Raw genomic sequence first — 21,259 nt, forward strand, 5'->3', positions numbered from 1 at the left:
GTGTTTGTGTGAACTAATATAAATTCAAAGTAACCATCATTACATAAAAGGGTACGGTCTTTTTTTTTTTTTTAGTTTTATTCATTTCAAACTGGCCGGATCTGGCCCACGGGCCGTAGTTTGCCCACGGCTGTCCTAGACACTAAAGCAAAGTGAGCCTGAAACAAGTTACTGTTGTGGTGGGGGATGGAGGGAAAGCAAAGGTGAGAGACAGAAGTAAAATCAGAGTGTCTAGGAAAATTAAAGTGAAGATATCCTAAAACTTCCAGGAAATCTCCACCAATGAAGCAAAGAAAAAAAACATGCCTCTATTATTCTGTGAGCAACAAACCAAACTGAGTTGGGGTCTCAGAAAATTCACTCATATGATTGCAAAGACAGACGGAAACTCCCTGATTGGAGAGGGCTCCCCTGAGGGCTCCCAGATTGGAGAGGGTACAGGTCGGGCTCAGGGACCCCCACAACCCCAGTGCACGAATGTCATGCACCAGGCCTCTAGTACAATAATAAATAATAATACAAGAATAACCTCTGTGTCTCGCATACTCACAACTGTAAACCTACTTTTGCCCAGTCCTGTATATGAATATTTACAGGAGTCTTAGCCTCTAGAAATGTTTTGTATTGGGAGAAAATTATGAAGGACTAAATTTTTCTTTAGAATTGTTCCAAAACATTATATGTTATACTAGTGGCCCAGTGCACAGATTCGTGCACATTGAAAGGAAATTAATTAGAAGAAATATTTTAATATCACTATTCGCCCTTTCTCTATAATAGAAGTGTCAACCAAATTCACAATCAACAATGACAGATTGAAACACACACGTGTGATTGGTGCCAGCAAGAGCTTTATATGTATCCCACATGCACAAGTCAACTTAGCCTTTTTATAGATATAGAATAAACTTGATTAATTAGACCTGCTTCCTGATTGAGTTAAACTTTTTCCAGCCCAGTGAAGCACTCCAAATTCTCTTTCAGGTAATTGTCAGCAACACAGCAGTATATATCAATATGAAGCAGATTATTATTGTAGAGCACACAGGAAGAACAAAGGGTAAAATATTTAACTGCAGCAGTCTTTGACTGTATTTTGCGCAGTGAGAAAACCTGAAGTCATTTTCAAGGTTCACCATTTCTTACTTTTTTTCAGTTGGGTCAAGTTTCTAAACTTTCTAAATCTCTGTTTTCTGGCTAATGAAAAGAAAATAGGATTCCACCTAGTCTCCTATCTACCTATTCCAGGACTTCTGTGAGGATCAAATAAGACGAGGCACAGGAAAAGGCTTCACAGACATTTGGTTACAGTGTGAAATGTTTCCACCTGGCTATAAAGCAAGTCGTGTTGCTGGACTGAAGAAACTGCAAGGAGGCTAGTTGCTAGGAAGAGGAAGCCGGGTGTTGCTACGTGACATCATTAACTGGTGGCCACAGCTACCATTTCTGGGCTGGGCTGGACTGGGCTGTGTGCCTCATTTTGTGCCATGGGGTCTTGGCAGCTTTGGCTGCGATTTGGTGGGGTGTCACTCCAGGTGGTGTCAGGGCCTGTGTCCCACTTGGGGGAAACTGAGTGTTGCTTTGTGGGCTCCAGGTCCGTGGTGCTGTTTCTCTGTAAATGGCCAGTGCACATCACTGCAGCTCCTGTGTTAAGCATCTGCCCCCTGGTGGTCAGTGCGTGTCATAGAGACCAGTCGGATGGACACTTAACATATTAGCTTTTTATATATTTAGATATAATCACATGTAATAAATTATGACTGATGACCTTAATCAAGCCCTAAAACATTAATCTTCTGAAGGAAGTTTTTACTGAGTTTAAGATTTGAGGTGTGGCTCAGGTTTATGCCTTTAGTTGACTTGTCCTATATTGAAAGAAGACCCACTTGGGTGGGAGCTGCATCTCCCCTCTGCCCGTGTCTAGGTGAACCTGTTCTCACACACATCGCTGCTTGCAGGCATGGCCTTTTCTTAGATTTCAGCCTCATTAGTTGCCCAGCAACCTTAGCTCTCTTTTGGGTTCAAGAAATGTTATGATAATCTATTTTATCCAGCTTTTTGTTATGATATTAACATTCTTTCTAGCTTTCTACATTCTACATCCTAAGTGGAAACTAGCAGTCTCTATTGTAATGATTTTTTAAAAGACTATCTACAAAGACATGTGGTGGGACTTAATCATTCTCACAAGAATTTACCAAATAACCTTTAAGCAAATGTATATTTGGTATAATCATCATAAAATACTGCTTATTACGAAATGCCTCTTTTCTGATAATTTAATGGTAGTTTTCTCTTTTTATTTAATCTGTAGGCCTCAGAGGAGCTCCAGGGTACTCCTTGGATCAAGCCCATCATCTTCCCATTGAAATGGATCCACTCATTGGTATGCCAACAAAAAAGTATATATTTTCATGAATGCTGACTGTTCACAAATGATAGTTGAATAATATTTTTATACCACAGAATTTATGTGCAAATAATGTCAAATTACCAGTAAAGAGCTGTGAAAATCATAATATGCCATATAAGAACTTTGTTGGTATTAAACACTTATTTGTGGCTTTCCTTTATGTTTTAGGAAGTCATTTTGAGTTGGTTCTAAACAAGGCACATATTTCCAAACTGTTCTTTCTTTCATCCTAAACTAGTCTTTTACAGCTTGATATTATTTAAAAAATGTAAGGGCTCAAAGAGATTATTAAAAAAAACTAATACTGAAAAACATCTTTTTAAAGAAATCTTTATTTAGTAGGGCTAAAACATTTTTTAAATTAAATATTTCATATAAATTGCAAGCTCATGAGCTATAACTCTTTGCAGAAGATATTACATATATTTTAACTTATCACATACACCTTTATTAGCCATATGATCCAGAACAAGCCTCTTAATCTTTCTAGGCCTCAGTTTCATATCTGCAAGATGGTTTATAATACTAATGTTGGTTTTGCCTATTTCAGGTGATCATGTAGAAAACTAAATTAGGAAAATAATCAAAATTCTATGAAATATTAAGCCACATACAAGTTATAGTACTTTTTGCTTATATTAATTCACCCTTTATCTCTGAACCCAGAAATAAGATAGAGACAACCATTTCAGTCAGGTATACCCCTATCTATAATAGCATTTATATGTCTTGAGGAGGATGTAAGGTTTAGTACCAGGAATATTTTTAGAGTCTAGCTATACCAAGAAACATCAACAATATCACATACAAGTAGAGTGTAACCATGGAAAAATTAATAGCTGTATTAGAATAAATAAAGGACCAATTATATAGTTATATATAATTACTAGTAGCCTGGTGCACAAATTCATGCACATTGAAAGGAAATTAATTAGTAGAAATATTTTACTATTGCTATTCTCCCTTTCTCCATAATAGATGTGTCAACTAAATTCATGATCAACAATGACAGATTGAAACACACATGTGCGATTGGCTCCAGTGAGAGCTTTATATGTGTCATGCATGTGCAAGTTAACTTAGCCTTTTATAGATATAGAATAAACTTGCTTAATTAGATCTGCTTTCTGATGTAGCTCAACTTTTCCCAGCCCAGGGAAGCACCCCAAATTCTCTTTCAGGTAATTGTCAGCAACACAGCAGTAAATATCAGATTATTATTGTAAAGCACACAGGGAGACCGAAGGGTGAAACATTTAACTGCAGCAGTGTTTGACTATGTTCTGTGCAGTGAGAAAACCTAAAGTCATTTTCAAGGTTCACCATTTCTTACTTTTTTTCAGTTGGATCAAGTTTCTAAACTTTCTAAATCTCTGTTTTCTGGCTAATGAAAAGAAAATAGGATTCTACCTAGTCTCCTATCTACCCATTCTAGGACTTCAGTGAGGATCAAATGAGATGAGGCATAGGAAAATGCTTCACAGACATTTGATTACAGTGTAAAATTTTTCCACCTGGTTATAAAGCAAGTCGTGTTGCTGGGCTGAAGAAACTGCAAGGAGGCTAGTTGCTAGGGAGAGGAAGCCGGGAGTTGCTACGTGATGTCATTACCCGGACAGTCAAACACTTAGCATATTAGCCATATATATATATATATATATATATATATATATATATATATATATATATATATATATATATATATAACTTGCATAGTGTTTAAGGGACTTAGGATCTTTCATTTTCTTTGCTACCGTTCTTGCACAGTTTTTTTTTTTATTGTGTATCTTCTTTAGTAAATATTATTATAGTGTTAGTAGATCTCCACAAATAGTAGCACATAGATTTAATTTGAGTTTTAGAGAGATGGTGATCTTCTACATCACATTTTCTGTTTTAGAATTCAGCCCATGGATTTAGCCTGATAGGGTGGTGTAGAGTAAGGGATAGGCTGGCATACAGACAGGCACTGGGGAAATCAGATCATGTTTCTGTGTTCTTAACTTTATTCAGATCCCAGTTCTGTCCACTGACTCTTTGCCTGTCCCTTTCCTCTTCAGTTCCTCTCCCATCTTTTTTATTCCTCTGGTCCCCTGCCAGCCCATTCTGGAAAGGCCTTCTGTTTGTTGACAATCCAAGTCTTTAAAGTTGCTTACCTAAAGCTCCCTGTAGACTGCCCACATAGCAACATCCCTTGTTCAAATCTCTATCTTATTTTTACATGAATTGTAAATGCTATCAGAAAATGACAGATTGAGGCAAATATTAAGATATTTTTTCCTTATATAGTATACCTTAGACAGTATTATGCCTCATTAATGTTAAACTTGTGGACACTAATGAACTTGTGTATAGTAAACATATATGAAATTAAATGCATTTAGATATTGTTATTGTTTTAAAGTCATTATCTTGAATTCCTCATATTGTATTTATTTATTGGTGGAGGAAGAATTTACATTTATGACAACTTTTAAATATGTAATATGGTTTATAAATAATCACTGCTACTAAAAATGTTTATATTCCTCATGGGTAAATATTAAAATATTAACCTATATACCCTTAAAAAAACTTTTCTACACAAATGAAGTATAAAATTATTACTTCTATAAGTGCTTGATGAAACTTGTATGAAATATTTCTTTTTTTTTCTATTTACATTTAGCCAATAATTCTGGTGTGAACAAACGGCAGATCACAGACCTTGTTGACCAGAGTATCCAAATCAATGCACATTGTTTTGTGGTCACAGCGGATAATCGCTATATTCTCATCTGTGGATTCTGGGATAAGAGTTTCAGAGTTTATTCTACAGAAACAGGTACCCTTCAATTTGAAATACCTTATTCTCTTCAAAATGCCTATTGTTATATTTAAATCATAATTTGAAATCATAATAATGTAGGCATTTTTATCTTGAGTGCCAAGATCCAAATTAAATGTTTACATTATAAGTTAACTATTTATCATGCCCTCCATTCTGAACTTTAGTATGAACCCTGATTTCACAGGGCAAAGGGGACTGTTGTCTCATTCCAAATCAAATCCAGTAAAAGACCTTAAATCTCCCTTTAGTCTGGCTCAAACAAAAATCATCATTGTGTTATCTTGTAAGTCCTTTTCTTAAAAAATCCCAAGTGATAGTACTGTATTATTTTTCAGAAGCAATTAAAGGAAGCAAGTCTGTCGCTATAATTTAATTACCTTACAAATTTGTAGGTCTATAGGGTCACTTTTCACAAATATAGTAAAATAAAGCTCTTGCCATTTAAAGAAAAATAGCAAATGAATTAAATCTGCTGTGTCTGTGTTTCAGGGAAATTAACTCAGATTGTATTTGGCCATTGGGATGTGGTCACCTGCTTGGCCAGGTCTGAATCATACATAGGTGGGGACTGCTATATTGTGTCAGGGTCTCGAGATGCAACCCTGCTTCTCTGGTACTGGAGTGGGCGACACCATATCATTGGAGACAACCCTAATAGCAGTAAGTATTGTTTAGTACTGTCCTATCAGACTATAAATTCATTTAAGTATAACTTCCCTTTTTAATTTTTCTAATAGTTTTTCCTCAGTTTGTAAGGATTTTAAAATACAAAATTTTAGGTGGCAAAGATTTCTATTGGAATGTAGCTTTATTCAATGTGTAAAAAAGAGCAAGTATTATAACTTTTAGCCTGGAGATGCTCCCAGGTCCCTTCCCTTTGACCTTCTGCTCAGCTGCCCTTCTTTTATCTTCAAATGCCCCTGTCCTTCAGAAATTTCCTGATTCATTAAACCTTATATAGTTTCTCCCAGCTGAATTCTCTCCCTCCTCTGAATTTCCATAAAGTTTTATTTGTACCTCAGTGAGGACACTTACTACTTTCTGCCATGTAGTATAGTAACTATCTCCTTTTATTCATTTAACAATGATTGAGTACCAACTTCAGAATAGTCATTGAGAAGGCAAAACATGAACAAAGAGATTTCTTTGCTTGGGATGATTCTTAAATGTTTTTATTCAACAGTGCTCTTTAAGATATTCTGTAGGGGGAAAATGAGAATCCAGAGTAAAATAATTTTAGAAAATACCACATATACTCTTATTTGCTATGAAGCTGTAAAAGTCTTACACAAATAGATATGTGAACAATTGTTTAACCCACAGTTTCTCAAACATGTTTTTCCATGGAACCTTTGTTCATGGAAAGTCAGTTATTGTTCCTTGGAACTGTTGTTTTGAGGAAGAACTGAAATGTGTCATGAGTCTCTTCCTTTCCATTTGAAGTCTCTGGTTCCTGGCATAGTTACACACATAACAGGTTTTCAATGAATAGTGTAAAATGACTGAGAACCAGATAAGAGGTTGCCTAGATATAATTAGTGTTTTTAATTACCAAGCTTTCAGTAGTTCAAGTTCACATATTTTCAGTAAAATAGAGATTGTTTTCTATAAAGCATTGGTAATGGCAAGTACCTAAACCAGGGTTATCCTAATTATAATTCATACATTGGTCCAAGCTTAAACAGTACTCCAAAATAAACCAAAACATGACTTAAAGGAATATTGATGACTAACAGAGATAAGAATTTCTTAAGAATGCTGGCATCTACCACTGAAATATTTTAAGAATAGATGAGAAATGTGCAAGATGACATATTGCAACTGTGTGGCTGGAGGCTGCCTTCCCTGGTCCATTCCAACCTGTGAAATAGCTGGGGATGGAAACTGAATTGTACATTTACTCTTCAAGTCCCACTCACCCCCAACTCTTATGTGTTTTGACAGGAATACTGCAAAAATAGGAAATGACTATGGTAGGAGCAAAGGCACTATCATACAGAAAAAAAAATGGATAGATGATGATAGATAGATAGATAGATAGATAGATAGATAGATAGATAGATGATAGATAGATAGATGATAAAATGATGATGGATAGATAGACAATAAAATGATGATGGATAGATATAGATAGATAGATAGATAGATAGATAGATAGATAGATAGATAGATGATAGATAGATAGATAGATGATAGAATAGATGACCAAATATTTTGTGAGGTTTTATTCTTGCCTATAGCTACAGTTGAAGAGCAGTAGATGAAGAAACAAAGTGTATTCTGAAGTAGTGTCTCTTACTGAATAAAAGATAGTGTGTGTATTATACATTTCAGCCTCTGTTTTAAGTTGTTAACTAAGATGTAATACTGGTTTAAAGAAAAAAATTCAACATTGATTGATTTCCTACCAGCCAAATAATTAGCTACCAATTCTACCTTATAAGAAACATCATACTCCAAATACTAATAAATTGTGTGTGTGACATTTGATCTGCCAGTAATAGCTTTATTATTCTCAAGTATAGCATATTATCACATTATCTAAATATATTTTCACATATTTCCAATGTTTCTGTATATCAATGGTAGTGTAACATTCATTAGAAAAGTTGAATTAAGCAGCAAGTCTGTGTAGTATCATCTATTTACATTGACAAAAATTAGACATATTATTAAAATTTTTTAAACAGAACACTGCTTTAAATCCAATTAATTAACATCTTCAAAATGAAGCTCAGAAATGATTAAAATGATATTTCAAAAAAGTATTTAATTCTTGAAAGCTACCATCTGGTAGAGGTAAGATATTTTATATAATGTACTGCTATGATGTAAAGAATTTTGAAGAAAAATGTTAAATTATAGTAATTATCCGTTAGCTACTTTATTTTACATTATTCTCTAATGTTCTTTTAAACCAAAAGATGGTTAACAATTTATTATAGCTTTGATCCATCAGTTAGCAAGAAAAGTTAGATGTAGTAATATTTGGAGTGTTTAAAGTTCCTTACATTACAACAAGAACTATATAAATAGAAATGTTTCCATTAATCTTTAAGAACAAAATTGTGAATATTGTACTTGTTAAAATGCAGCATTTTATTTAAGATTGCCCTTAAGAAGTTACAGTAGCAGAAGCATCGATCAGACCATCAAACCTCAGAGGGAAGGCAGGGGAGGGTGGGGGTAAGGGGGAGAAATCAACCAAAGGACTTGTATGCATGCATATAAGCCTAACCAATGGACACAGACACCAGGGCAGTGAGAGCAGGAGTGGGGGGGGAGGGGAGGGAAATGGAGGGATAAGGACACATATGTAATACCTTAATCAATAAAAAATAAATAAATAATAAATAAATAAATTATAAAGAAGTTACAGCAGAATATTATCAGTGTATATTTTTCAGTATTACCTCCACATATAAGAATTTATTTTTATTAAAAGACTAGTGGCCTGATGCACAAAAATTTGTGCACTCAGGGGGCATCCCTCAGCCCAGCCTGCCCCCTCTAACAGTCTGGGAGCCCTCACAGGATTTCCTACTGATGTCCCTATGGGGAGCGGGCCTAAGCTGCAGTCTGGCCTTCCTCTGTGGAAGGGAACTGGCCTATCAGGTATATAGATACTTTCTGAAGGCAGCACAGACTCCTTCCTTATTTCTTTCCTGTGTGGTTGGAGAATAGGGGACTAAAAGGTGGAGACAGAACTGTGGCCAGGCCTGGGGCTCTTATAGGCATCAGAAAGAAGGAGAGGGCTGGGGAAAGTCTAGACATGGTTTTCTTCAATTGTCCTCCCTTCCTCCAGGCCCCTCGCTCTGTTCTTTCCTTGTCATGGTGGAGGCTTAGGCCTTGGACTGACAGGAGCCCAACGATGGTGGAGTTCAGCCCCCTCACTTCTCAGCTGAACATACAACCGCCTCACATTCCAAGTGGAGCTGTTTTCAAGTGGCTAAAGTGCTGGCAATTCATGCCTCCCGGCCTTTCCCCTCTCGGGTTTCCTCCTTGGGTCAGTTGCAAACTTCACCGAGGCACCGAAGCAACTGTGCCCTAGTAGTTCTGCACCAGCCCCTGCCCAGGCCCGGGCAGGCACTCTTCCTTGAGGTCTCTGGGTCCACAGTCTGAGCTCAGGGAGGTCACCCAGAGCCCATTCCCCCGGACAGGTGGGGCAGGGGGGCTAGATTGAAGAGCTGGAGGAAGATGGCAGAGTAAGAGTTGGTATGAACCAGTGCCTGCTTAGCCAGACTTCCTAAGCTCCCCACCGGGCCCAGGCTGGGCCCCTTCCCCACACCAGGAGGATCCCAGCTGAGGTCCCCTCCTTGAACCCAGCGCTTTCCTCCCTGTTCTACCACTGGGGGAAGGGAGCAGCTCACCTGCTCTGGACCCTGCCAACCTGGCAGGCTGAGGCACAGGCCAGGCGGTGCAGCCTAGGGTGCTGGTGGCTGCAAGCCTTCTCCCCATCCCTGAAGCATGGGGCGGGGTTGCAGCAGCTCACAGCCTCCCCTGGGCACCATGCATGGAGACACCGCTCTCCACTGAGCCACCATCTGCCTAGGCCCTGTGGGGGTTAGAGTGGCCTCGGGCTTCCACTGGCCACACTGAAGCCAGACTGGGCTAGGCCGGCCACCCCCGCCACCCAAGGGCTGCGCATGCCCCACGGCCTCATTGCCTTCATGAATCCCTGTGGTCTGGCCATCCCATCCCAGGAAGCGGCCATCCGGATCACCATGGCTCACTCCCCAGTGCACTTGAGCCTGCCCAGCAAGCATGTAGGCAGGAGCTGGGCCTCTGATGGGAAGGAGGAGGGATGCGCAGGCCATTGCAGAAGTGGGGAAATTGGCTCTGTAAACACAGCCCCCCACCCCCAACTCATGCTGGCCCCTAGTGCTACATTCCTGAACCCCTGGATGCCCCTGCCCAGCACTGTGCTCTTGGGCCTGGGGTGGGGGTGAGGGACCTGGAGCTGAGGCCTGAAGGCAGCCCTTGCTGGCTTGGAATTGGAGTGGTCAATGAGGGAGGAATGTGGGGTGCCAAATTCTGCCTCTCTCTCTATCTATCAGAGAGGGCCCCATGTCCCCGGTGGGCAGGCTGGGCTCAGGCCCTGCTCACCATTGTATTGCTGCCCACTCTGTTGCTGCTGAGGCGGCAGCAGCAGGGGCTGCTGATCTGGCCCAGGACCCTGGCCCGCCACCTGTGCCTGGACCACAAGCAGCAGCGGAGCTTCCAGCAGCCAAAGCAGCAGCAGTAGCCAGCGCGCTAAGCACCCAGAGCCAGCTGGGGGGCGGCGGCGGCAGTGGCCAGAGTCCCAGCTCCCCTCTGCCATGGCCACACCGGGAACACCCTGGCACAAAGTTCCCAGCTCCCGCCACCGGAGGCTGGGGACTTCTTAGGTGCCTCTTCCTCCCCACCGCCCACGCTTCATGAATGGCAAATTTCCGCGGATGCGACATCTGCAGGACGCACGCAGAGCAGGAGATGGGAGCAGCTGAGTGCAGCTTGGGCTTGACAGAGGGCACCAGCGCAGAGGAGATCTCCCTGGTGGCAGGGGGAGCCGCCACCCGCTGGGGAGATCTCCTCCATGCCAGTGCCCTCCATCAAGCCCAAGCCCCAGCCGAGCTCAGCCCACTCCCTTGTCTCCCGCTCTGCGTCCCGCAGCCGCTGCCTCTGTGGAAACTTGCCATTCATGAAGTGTGGGAGGCAGGGAGAGCCCAGGTGGCTCCGGGGCTCCAGGGTTGCGTCCTGCCATCTTGGCCCTCGCTCCCGGTGGGTGGGCGGGGCTCAGGCTAAGGTAAGCCATGCTGCTGATCCCCCGGCTGCCCCCAGGTTGCACACAGGAGTGGGCCCCCTGTCTCTGGTGGGCCAGTGAGGGCTAGGGCGAAGCCATCCGCACTGCTTGCCTTCGCCCCAGCCCCTGCCCGCACCCGGATCGCACACGGGAGTGGGGCCCCTGTCTCCGGTGGGCCTGTGAGGGCTAGGGCAAAGCAATCAGCACTGCTTATCTTTGCCCCAGCCCCCGCCTGCCCCCCCCCCCCAGCCCGACGCACAGGGGGGCCTGGATGGCGGCTTGCAGCTGCCCTACCCTGCCTGCAGTATGCAAATTAGCCGCCATCTTTGTTGGCGGTCAACCACCATTTTGGTTGGCAGTTAATTTGCATTCACCCTGATTAGCCAATGGGAAGTGTGTTGGAGCTATGGTTTATTACCATGTTTGTCTATTATTAGATAGGATGTTGTCATCATTATGCACCTAAACCACTTTCATAAAACCCACCTGGTCAAGAGTTTATTGGACATTTAATGTGGACATGTGTAATATGGCTTTATTTCATGTTATCTTTAATACATGTAATGCTCTTCTAGAATACATAGGTTGAGCACCTAAAGTGTTAGTCAAACAAGCATGTATTGAATGTTTACTGTGTGTTGGTACTATTTTTTTAAACTTATTGGGATGACACTGGTTAACAAAATTATAAAGGCTTCAAGTGTACAATTCCATAAAACATCATCTGTACACTGCATTGTGTGTTCACCACCCCAAATCAAGTCTCTGTCCATCACCATTTATCCTCCCTATACACCCTCCTCCACCTCCCTCCAGGCCCACTCCCCACAACAATCACCACAGTGTTGTCCCTGTCTTATGAGTTTTTTCTTTTTTGCTTAATTGCTCCACCCCCCACACCCAGCCCCAACCCCCAACAGCTGTCAGCCTGCTATCTATATATGAGTCTGTCTCTGTTTTGCTTGCTTGTTCATTTTGTTCATTAGATTCCACATATGAGTGAAATCATATGGTACTTGTCTTTGACTGGCTTATTTCACTTAGCATAATGCTGTCCAGGTCTTAGCAGCAGAAGATTCTTTGAGTCAAAATCTTTTAGCTTCTGCTGTTTACAGGAATCTATATTACACTGATCACAAAACTGCTTTTCTTGTTTGGATATATTGATACATTACGTATGCATTACATGAATCATGAATTGCTATCAGATGATATTTGATATCATTAATATTTTGAGCATCTACAAAATGCTTAGCCTTACTTACCTCTTGGGTACAAATTGATGATTATGTAAAAACTGCCTTCAGCTTTTTGTCATATATATAATCACAATAGGAAAAAATAATAATTGATCATACTAAGTATTTGATTGACTTGACAGATTTATGACTCGATCTGTTAAAGTAGCCAGTCTACCTAGTAGCATAAATATTTGTGACTAGAGAGACCATACACATTGGCTGTTCACTTTTTGCACTGTTTGTAAAGGCAGTCACAGCACACACTGAATTGACTGTCACATCAGGGATCAGTCATGGGTGTTGACATAGATGTAGCCCTTGCTATCAGAAAACTCACAATATGAAAGAAAAAGATTTTTTTTTTCTCTTCCAGTTTAATCTGATCTAGTTACCAATTCACAGGTCAGAGAATCAGGCTATGTGTTTTCTATTTCATAATGCATTGCTGCTTAAGACCAAAAAGCTAGTTATTATAAATTCATATTTAAGTGTGTGACACAGTGTCCTTAGGTTTGGAGGGATGTATATATTAACTTAGACTTGCAATCCTAGCATGAAACATAATATTCCAGTGGCTGTTAGGATTCAGAGATTAGCTTTGATATAGATAATGAATTGCTTTATATGTCAGCGGCTGAATCGTATTTATACAGAACCACATCAAAAGATACATTTACTCACCTTACTTTGCACACTGCTCAAGGTAGATTCAAGTTACTTTAATACAGGGATGAGCAAAAGTAGGTTTACAGTTGTGAGTATGTGAAACAGTTTATTCTTATATTGTTATTAATCATTTTAATATTTATTTGTATTATATGTCTTATTATCATATTATCATTATTTTATATTCTTATTTATGATTTATCTTTTAGACAGTGATGGCTGGTAATTTAACCTACTTTCCCCCACCACTGTATATTTATGCTTCTTTTGCATTGTCATTATTTTTCGATGGATAGCTCTATTAGTGCCACAGAGAAAAATAAGTAATATTTGTGGATTTTTTAGATATGGAAAGAGTTTATGGTTTTATTGTGTCAAAAATATTGTTGTGACTAAACATCTCAGAAAAAAAAAAGCTTTTTTCTAATTATTTTATAGTTTCAATGAATTTCTGACCAAGACAATAAAAATTTTAAAACAGATTATTACAAAGAGTTTTAAAGCATAAAAGAATAAAGAAAAGGCTACCTAGCATAGGTTACAGTTGAATCATAGTTACTTTATTAATATACTGGAGCCCTGGTGCATGAAATTTGTGCATGGGTAAGGTCCCTAGGCCTGGCCGGCGATCAGGGCTGATTGAGACCTTCTGGCTGCCAGCTGGGGCCTTCCTTTCAGCTGCTGGCCAGGGCCTTCCTTTATTCCATGCCACCCTCTGGTGGTCAGCACATGTCATAGTGAGTGGCTGAATTCTGGTCGGTCGAAATCCTGATGGGAAAATTTGCATATTAATCTTTTATGATATAGGATTTTATAATATTAATAATCATTATTACTCTTTCAAACTTGTGACTGTGAACATCAAAAATGTTCTTAGATATTTAAATAGGTCCTGACTTGATAACAGAATTGTAGGCATGTGAGGGACAGGTGCTTTAATCTGAAACAGACTTTCCCAAAAATTCTGAAACTAATTTGGAAGTGATAAAAATTAATTTGTGCACTTTAATTGGAAGCAGCCTACTGCATGAGAGAAAGGAGAGCAGAACAAGCAATTTGTGCTAAAAGCTGATTGAATTTTTTTGTCAGGTAGGTATCTTGGACTTGGCCGCTAATCCTCCTGAGCCCCTCTTTGCAATATATTACAACCCATCTCTGCTTGGTGTTCTTTAAAAGGATCAATGCTATTCCTAGAATCCCTAGAGCCCAAAATTTCATTGATCTTGGGACTTGACATTTCTCATTATGTGCTGTATCTTCCAACAAGATAGTCACAAGAGGGGCAAGTCAACATTGTTGTCTCTTCAACAGACTTTTAAAACACATTGGGACCTCAGCTCAAAATCAAATCTGCTTTTAAAGTGTGTGGCTTTAATGTTTATACCAGATATGAGGTGCTTTATAGAGAGCTAGTTGATACATGTATAGAAAATTTTGAAAATCCTAGCAGTAGGAAACTTTGAAAGATAATTTACCGTTCATCTTTTCAACTCAAATCTACAAATATTCTAATAATATGTATAAGACATTGGTATTGTGCTTTTTTTGTTTCACTTTTAAAAACAAGCCTTTTAGCAATGTGTGAGCATATAAGCACTATGCAATGAGAAGCCCATTGAAGAGGAGACTCCAGCTGTGCACACATCCCTCCCCAGGCTTCCATTGTGCATGCTTCAGCCCTGGACTCTGACCCTCCTGCCAGCCATAACCTGTCACAAAACATTGGCCAGATTATATCCCTCCCTTTGTTTCCATCCAGCCTTCTTTTAAAATGACTATCCTGATGCCCAGTTCTACAACCACACTAACCATTGACATTATAAGAGATAAAAGCATGAGTAAAGAATAGCCCAGAGGTATTTCAAATGTATGCATACATATTAGATAATGAATTTGATTCACTTCTCAGAACATGGAATTTTACCTAAGGTTTAGTATATGTTAAACCATCTTTTCATTAAGTATTAAAGGATAGTTATATGTGTAAAATGTTTTACCTCATGAGACTTTCTGAGGGCCACGTGGTATCTGTAGTGTAACATCTCTAGCACAGGACCTGGGCTACTAGACCTCTCAGCCCTCCAACACTTAACCTGACATTAGGAGACTTTATAGGTCTTGTGACTAGGAAGGGGGCTAGCTGCTTGGCACTGGGTCTCTGCCTTTCCTTTATCTTCATGGAACTAAGGCTGCAAGAGCCTTTGGCCTGCATCAGCAGCAAGATAAAAAACAGAAAAGTGACTAATCTGTTCTCATAATCAGAGAGCTTCAGATCACAGATAGGGTTAGAGGAAGGCTCTCTGGGCACTAGGCAGAAACCTACTTTCTTGGGAAAGGAAGGTGGATTACAATATTGATTATTTTGGGAAGGTGATGGTGTGAGAGTAATGTACTGTGCCCTAGATCCAGGTTCAAGACTTCAAGGTTTGCCCTGCAACTATAGTGCTCAGAGGAAAATGTACTCAATGTCATTCATCTCTGAGGAAGAATCTATGTATATAAAGAGGTAATATGCAAATTGTCCAGGACGTCGTAACATCACTACTGCTCAGGAGGAGGCTGCACGCGCAGGTGGGTGGGAGGGGACTGCGTGCACAGTGAGGCAAGCCATGGATGGCGCAGGCCTGGAGAGAAGAGGGCCTGCCAGCTATGGCACACTGGCAGTCCCACCTCTGCATGTGAGCTGCAGAGGAAACACCTTTTCTGACCGCTCAATGGCTAAGCTCCATGTACACCACTTGCAGTGTTCTTGGTAACTTGGGTAATAAGAATCCAAGAAGGTGATCTAGGGGCTTTCCACCTCACTCCTGGAGGAAAAAATGAAGGTCCGCTGCTGGAGGGACGCAGAAATGTCATATCCTGCCCTAGCCAGTTTTTCTCAGTGTGTAGAGCCTCAGCCTGTGGACTACAGGATCCGGGTTCAATTCTGGTCAAGGGCATGTACCTAGGTTTCAGGCTCCTCCCTGGCTGGGGCCCAGGTCAGGACTCATGCAGGACATAATCAAGCGAAGTGTCCCTCTCACATTGATTTTTTTCTCTGTCTTTCCCTCTCTCTTCCACGGTCTCTAAAAATCAATGGGAAAATACCCTCAGGTGAAGATAAAAATAAAAAAAGAAAGAAAGAAATGTCATATCCTATGAAAGAGACATCTTGAAAATGCCTAAAGAAAGTTGTCATTTTTTTGTGGTGGAGGGACTGGACTCCATATTGATGAAAACACCTTCATGGCTGTGGCGGCTGGCTGCGGCGGCTGGCAGTGGCAGCAGCAAAAGGGTGATGGGGGCAGCACCTTCCCATGATCAGCCCAGTCGCCTCCCGCAGGGGACATCATACCAGTAGGACATCCCCTGAGGGCTCCCGGACTGTGAGAGGGGCCAAGCTGGGCTTAAGGCCACGCCCTCCCTTCCCCCCCCATGCACTGGGCCTCTAGTGAATAAATAGGATTCTATTTTTCATTGAGTACTCTATGAATATGTAATAAAATGAAAACACATCATGGGATGTTTTCCATCCATGGAATGTTCTTAATGTGGGTAACCATGTGACCCAGGCATTTTGGATACTTGAGCCGGACCTCAGCTGCAGTACTACCTGTGGCTGAGGACACAGTATCTTGATAAGAAATTCCTCACTGACACAGTTTTTCTGAGCTATCCTAGCAAATGTCTAACATAATTTTTAATATAAATCTTGAAATCAGAGTAGTGGTAGAACTACAGCACCCATTGATTAGATATCTTATTCTGGGATTTAAGTAAAAAATCTATCATATTTTATGTAGGTATAAGCATGAATGAAAATGCCTTCTGCAATGATTCTGCAATGACTTCACAACAGTCATAGATAAAATCCAAATGTTGTATAGCATCAGGAGGTTTGACTTCTGACTGTACTGAGGATCAGAGACCTTAGAAACTCTGCTGTTTTTGCTTAGTTCTGATTCAGAAGGACCAAAGCATATTAGTAGTTCCACAAATTAGGTTGAAAATAACCATGAGTAATCTTTACTTTGATCATTTCTCTAAAAGCCATAGACTACCTCACTGAAAAAGCTCTTATTGTCAGTTCTATGTGAATGGCAACATCTAATGCCTTTGTGCTTTTTTCATCATCTGTTTTGAAAATACTGAAATAATGTTTGATAAAAATGAGATGGAATCTTTTTTTGATAAGCCTTTTTATATTTAGAGTTTCTAAATGCTTGCCCATAAGGAATCTCAAAACTGGATGTGTTCGTTCATTATCATTCATAGTAATTCCCTCACACAGAGAACGCTTCTGTTAAAGAAATGACTGGACACTGAGTGTGATGCCACTGTAGTCCTTAGAGAGGAGGTCTCACTTGCACCTCCCCCTGCACTTTAACCCTCAGCTACATCCATCAATTGTGATGTGACAGTGACAGAATATCCCCAGGATTTTGAATGATTGTTGAAGTGCATAACATCTGTCACTGGCAATGAAATGTAAAATAGGAAATATGCTTTCTTCCTGCTGCAGGTTTTCCAACTCCAAAGTCTCTGAATAATGTTTTACTTACTTTTTATTTAGTTTTCTCTAGTTTAAAGTGGGAAACAATGCTTTCAGAGTTCCTAAATGATACCCCTAGTAGCTAAATTCTACAGTTTATTCAAAGGATCTGGGGAAATTGTAATGACAAAATATTTTAAACTTTATAAATCAGGTGCTAGCTTTTGAAAATGTATTTCTTCATAGAAAGAAACATTACATACATAAAATATATTTTAAATATTTCATACATGGTTTTGATTCCCTGCAATAGAACTAGATTGCTTTTATTCTTTCTGTAGCATATAAGGAAAAGGTTTAAGAAACTCTCACTGTATATAAATTTTATTAAACATATAATTTTAAGGTTTTTCAATTCACCAGTCCCTCTGATAAAAGTATTCATTTAGAAAAATTAAGAATAGTATTTCACAAAAAATCTTAATACTCAATCCTTATTTTACCAGGAAATTCAGGACATCTTTGAAACATGATTTTATAAATTAGATAACTATGTTTTAGACAAATCCAGACTTCTGACAATTACAAATGATACTCTGCCAATATTTCAACATATTATAGCACTATACATACATTTAGAAAAGATCACCAACTGACATGACCTGCCAAACCATTCCCCACCACACACACATATGCACACATACACTCCATCCAAGTAAGAATTGCCTCAAAAGCGAAATTGAAGCTGATGTAGCTGAGAAAACTCACATAAAAGTGTGAGAAATTTCTGGGGAAACAGAAGATGGGTGTATGTGAAGGACGAGATATTGGCAGACCAGAGGGGAAGAGTGTTGGATGCTTGCTGGGAGGCAGACATAATTCTCTGAGAGACAAAATGGGCAGGGGACAGGAGTCCACCCAACCCAGAATAAGAGTTCACAGAGGAAACCAGGCCAGCACACCAGGAACTCAAGTACTATGAAAGAAAGTTCATAAACTTAACAGCCAGAATGAAGAGAAAAGTACAGAATTCTTTTTTAGAAGGCATAATATTCTCTAAGTCTAAGATATAAGAAAGGGGGCACTAAGGTTACTGGTAATCTACGTATATAAAAGCCTAAGCGACCATCCTAATGTTCGGCTGTTTGACCAGTAGCTATGATGCGCACTGACCACCAGGGGGCAGATGGTCAATGCACAGGCATGGAAACATGGAACAGACTGATGAATCTCAGAGGGAAGGGGGAAGAGGGGAAAGAGATTAACCAAAGATCTTATATGCATACTAGAAGCCCGGTGCACGGATTTGTGCACTGGTGGGGTCCCTTGGCCTGGCCTGGAAGGATCAGGCCGAAACCAGTAGTCCGACATCCCCTGAGGGGTTCCGGATTGTGAGAGGGTGCAGGCCTGGCTGTGGGATCCCACTGGTGCACAAATTTGTGCACCAGGCCTCCAGTGTTATATATTTCTTAAACTAGGTGGTGAGTACAAGAGAATTTATTTTCTCTTAATCTTATATATAAGTTATAAATATTTAATATGTAATTACCTTTGTATTTAATTCTAAAAAAAAAAGGTAGCACAATCTGTGTGGTTCAGTGGTTGAGCAGCAGCCTATGAACCAGGAGGGCATGGCTTGATTCCTAGTCAGGGCACATGCCCAGTTGTGGGCTAGATCCCCAATAGGGGGCACACAGGAGGTAGCCAATCAATGATTCTCTGTCATCATTGATGTTTCTATATCTCTCCTCCTTTCCCTTCCTCTCTGAAATCAATTCTATTTAATGGAACCCTAATATGCAAATCAACCGAACTGTGGAATGACTGGTTGTATGACATGCACTGACCACCAGGGGGCAGACGCTCAACGCAGAAGCTGCCGCTGACCAGTGGCGGCAACAGGGGGGTGGAACCGGCCAGCGGGCAGTGCCAGGCTGCCAGCCAAGGCAGGTGCCAGCGGGAGCCCCCGATCGCCCCACCCACTGGGCACCCCACAGATGGCTCTGAGCACCAGCCAGGCCCAGGGACCCTACCCTATATATTGGGAACATTCTCTTAGATTTAAATATTAAAACCTGGCAAGGCTACTCTAACACTGAAAAAAACAGGATGATGCAGTGATGACATGCATGGACTCTGGCTTGCACATTTTGTGGTCCGTCCTGATTCTGACACTTATAACTGTGTGATAAAGCCAATTACTTAACTTCTCCACTTCAGTTTTTCCATCATAAGATGGGTAAAATGGTACTACAGCCTCAGAAGGATCATGTTATGTACTACTTTTTATAATCAGGGCAAAAAAATGTAGCTGCCCATACAACAGCAAGATGCCTTTCACCTGTATGAAAAGTATGGTCACTGGTGCATACATTTCACCACCTGTATGAAAAGTATGGTCACTGTATGAGAGGGATGTCGGACTGCCAGTTTAGGCCCTACGTCCACTAAGGGGTCCCAGATTGTGAGAGGATGCAGGCTGGGCTGAGGGACACCCCCCCGACCCCATGCATGAATTTTGTGTACCAGGCCTCTAGTAAAAATATATTAAAAACAAAGGGAAATCAGATAGATTCCAACTTGAAAAGAATTTGTAAACTTGGAGGAAAAAAGTCTACAGTAACGTTTCTCAAACTTGACTAATATACTAATCCCTTTAGAGAGTACAAAACAATGACTCTGAGAAATGTGTTCTTGACCCCATGAGCCCTATTTGGAGAAACAATGACTTAATTAAATTTCAACATTAAATTGCCATGGACTAAATTTTGACAGAAATTTTATCCTTATAACTGGTTAAAAACATTTTTAGAGTATTATTAAAATACAAATCTCAAATTTGAAACTTTTTGTAGAACTTTTCTACCTCCAGAAAATATTCACCCATCTCAGGGCATATAGATCGTAGCTTGAGAAATACCAAGAATTCTGGAAGAGTTGTAGTTACAAGACCAAGTTACAACATGCCTTTTCAAGGAAAAAAGTAATGGGCAATGATACTGACAACTTAAAGTAAATAATGATGTTTATATATATGCACAAAGGCATATTTACATATAGTACTTACTCTTTGCTAAGATGATATTATAGCATCAACTAAACAACACAGCCAGGATAAACCAATGTCATAGCTAGAGCTGTTTAAAAATGAAAAGTGAGATCCCTGACTGTTGTGGCTCAGTTGGTTGGAGTGTCATCCCATACACAAAAATGTGGAGGGTTTGATTTCCAGTTGGGGTGCATGTGGGAGGCAGCCAATCAATCAATGTTTCTCTCTCCCTCCCTTCCTCCTTCTCTCCCTCCCTCTCTCCCTTCTTCCCTTCCTCTCTCCCTCCCTTTTCCTTCCTCTTTATAAAATCAATAAAAAAATCTTTTTAAATTAAAAGAAATAAATAGGCAACATAAGACATTAATACATGTGATGTTTTTAATGAAATAGTGAGGCATTACAAAACATTGATATTTGTTGAGTCTGATTATACTGCCTGTAAGTGTTTTATGTCTATTTTTCTGATTACACTGCCTTCACAGGAGTTTCACTTCAGTGAATCTTCCTTTTTTTTTCATATATTTGTTGAATTTTATATTGCTTGTTTCTGCCCAATATTTCAATCCCAATTGTTACACTGTTATATCCTATATAATAAAGAGGTAATATGAAAATTAACCCTCATGCCCTCACAAGATGGCTGCCTACAACCAGGCTGGCAGGGGGGTTAGTGAAGGATGACCAAATGACTGAACAGCAGGTTGCATGGGGTGACCAGACTGGCAAGTGGGGGCAGTTGGGGCCAACAGGCCAATAGAGGGGGCAGTTGGGTGTGACCAGGCTGGCAGGGGGGCAGTTAGGGGCAAC

The 21,259-nt window shown here is 40.4% G+C and overlaps 1 protein-coding gene across 6 annotated transcripts in view; it reads left to right on the forward strand.

Moving 5' to 3' along the window:
• Positions 1–21,259, forward strand: part of NBEA (neurobeachin) — a 1,002,985-nt gene that overhangs the window by 970,562 nt on the left and 11,164 nt on the right. For all 6 annotated transcript variants that reach the window (XM_036298874.1, XM_036298876.1, XM_036298877.1 and 3 more), the window contains 3 exons: positions 2,315–2,386; positions 5,082–5,237; positions 5,733–5,903. In XM_036298874.1, the coding sequence (XP_036154767.1) occupies positions 2,315–2,386; positions 5,082–5,237; positions 5,733–5,903 (399 nt within the window). The remainder of the gene's footprint in view (positions 1–2,314; positions 2,387–5,081; positions 5,238–5,732; positions 5,904–21,259) is intronic.

The sequence above is a fragment of the Myotis myotis genome, unplaced genomic scaffold (assembly GCF_014108235.1).
Source record: "Myotis myotis isolate mMyoMyo1 unplaced genomic scaffold, mMyoMyo1.p scaffold_m19_p_3, whole genome shotgun sequence".
NCBI classification, from domain to species: Eukaryota; Metazoa; Chordata; class Mammalia; order Chiroptera; family Vespertilionidae; genus Myotis; species Myotis myotis.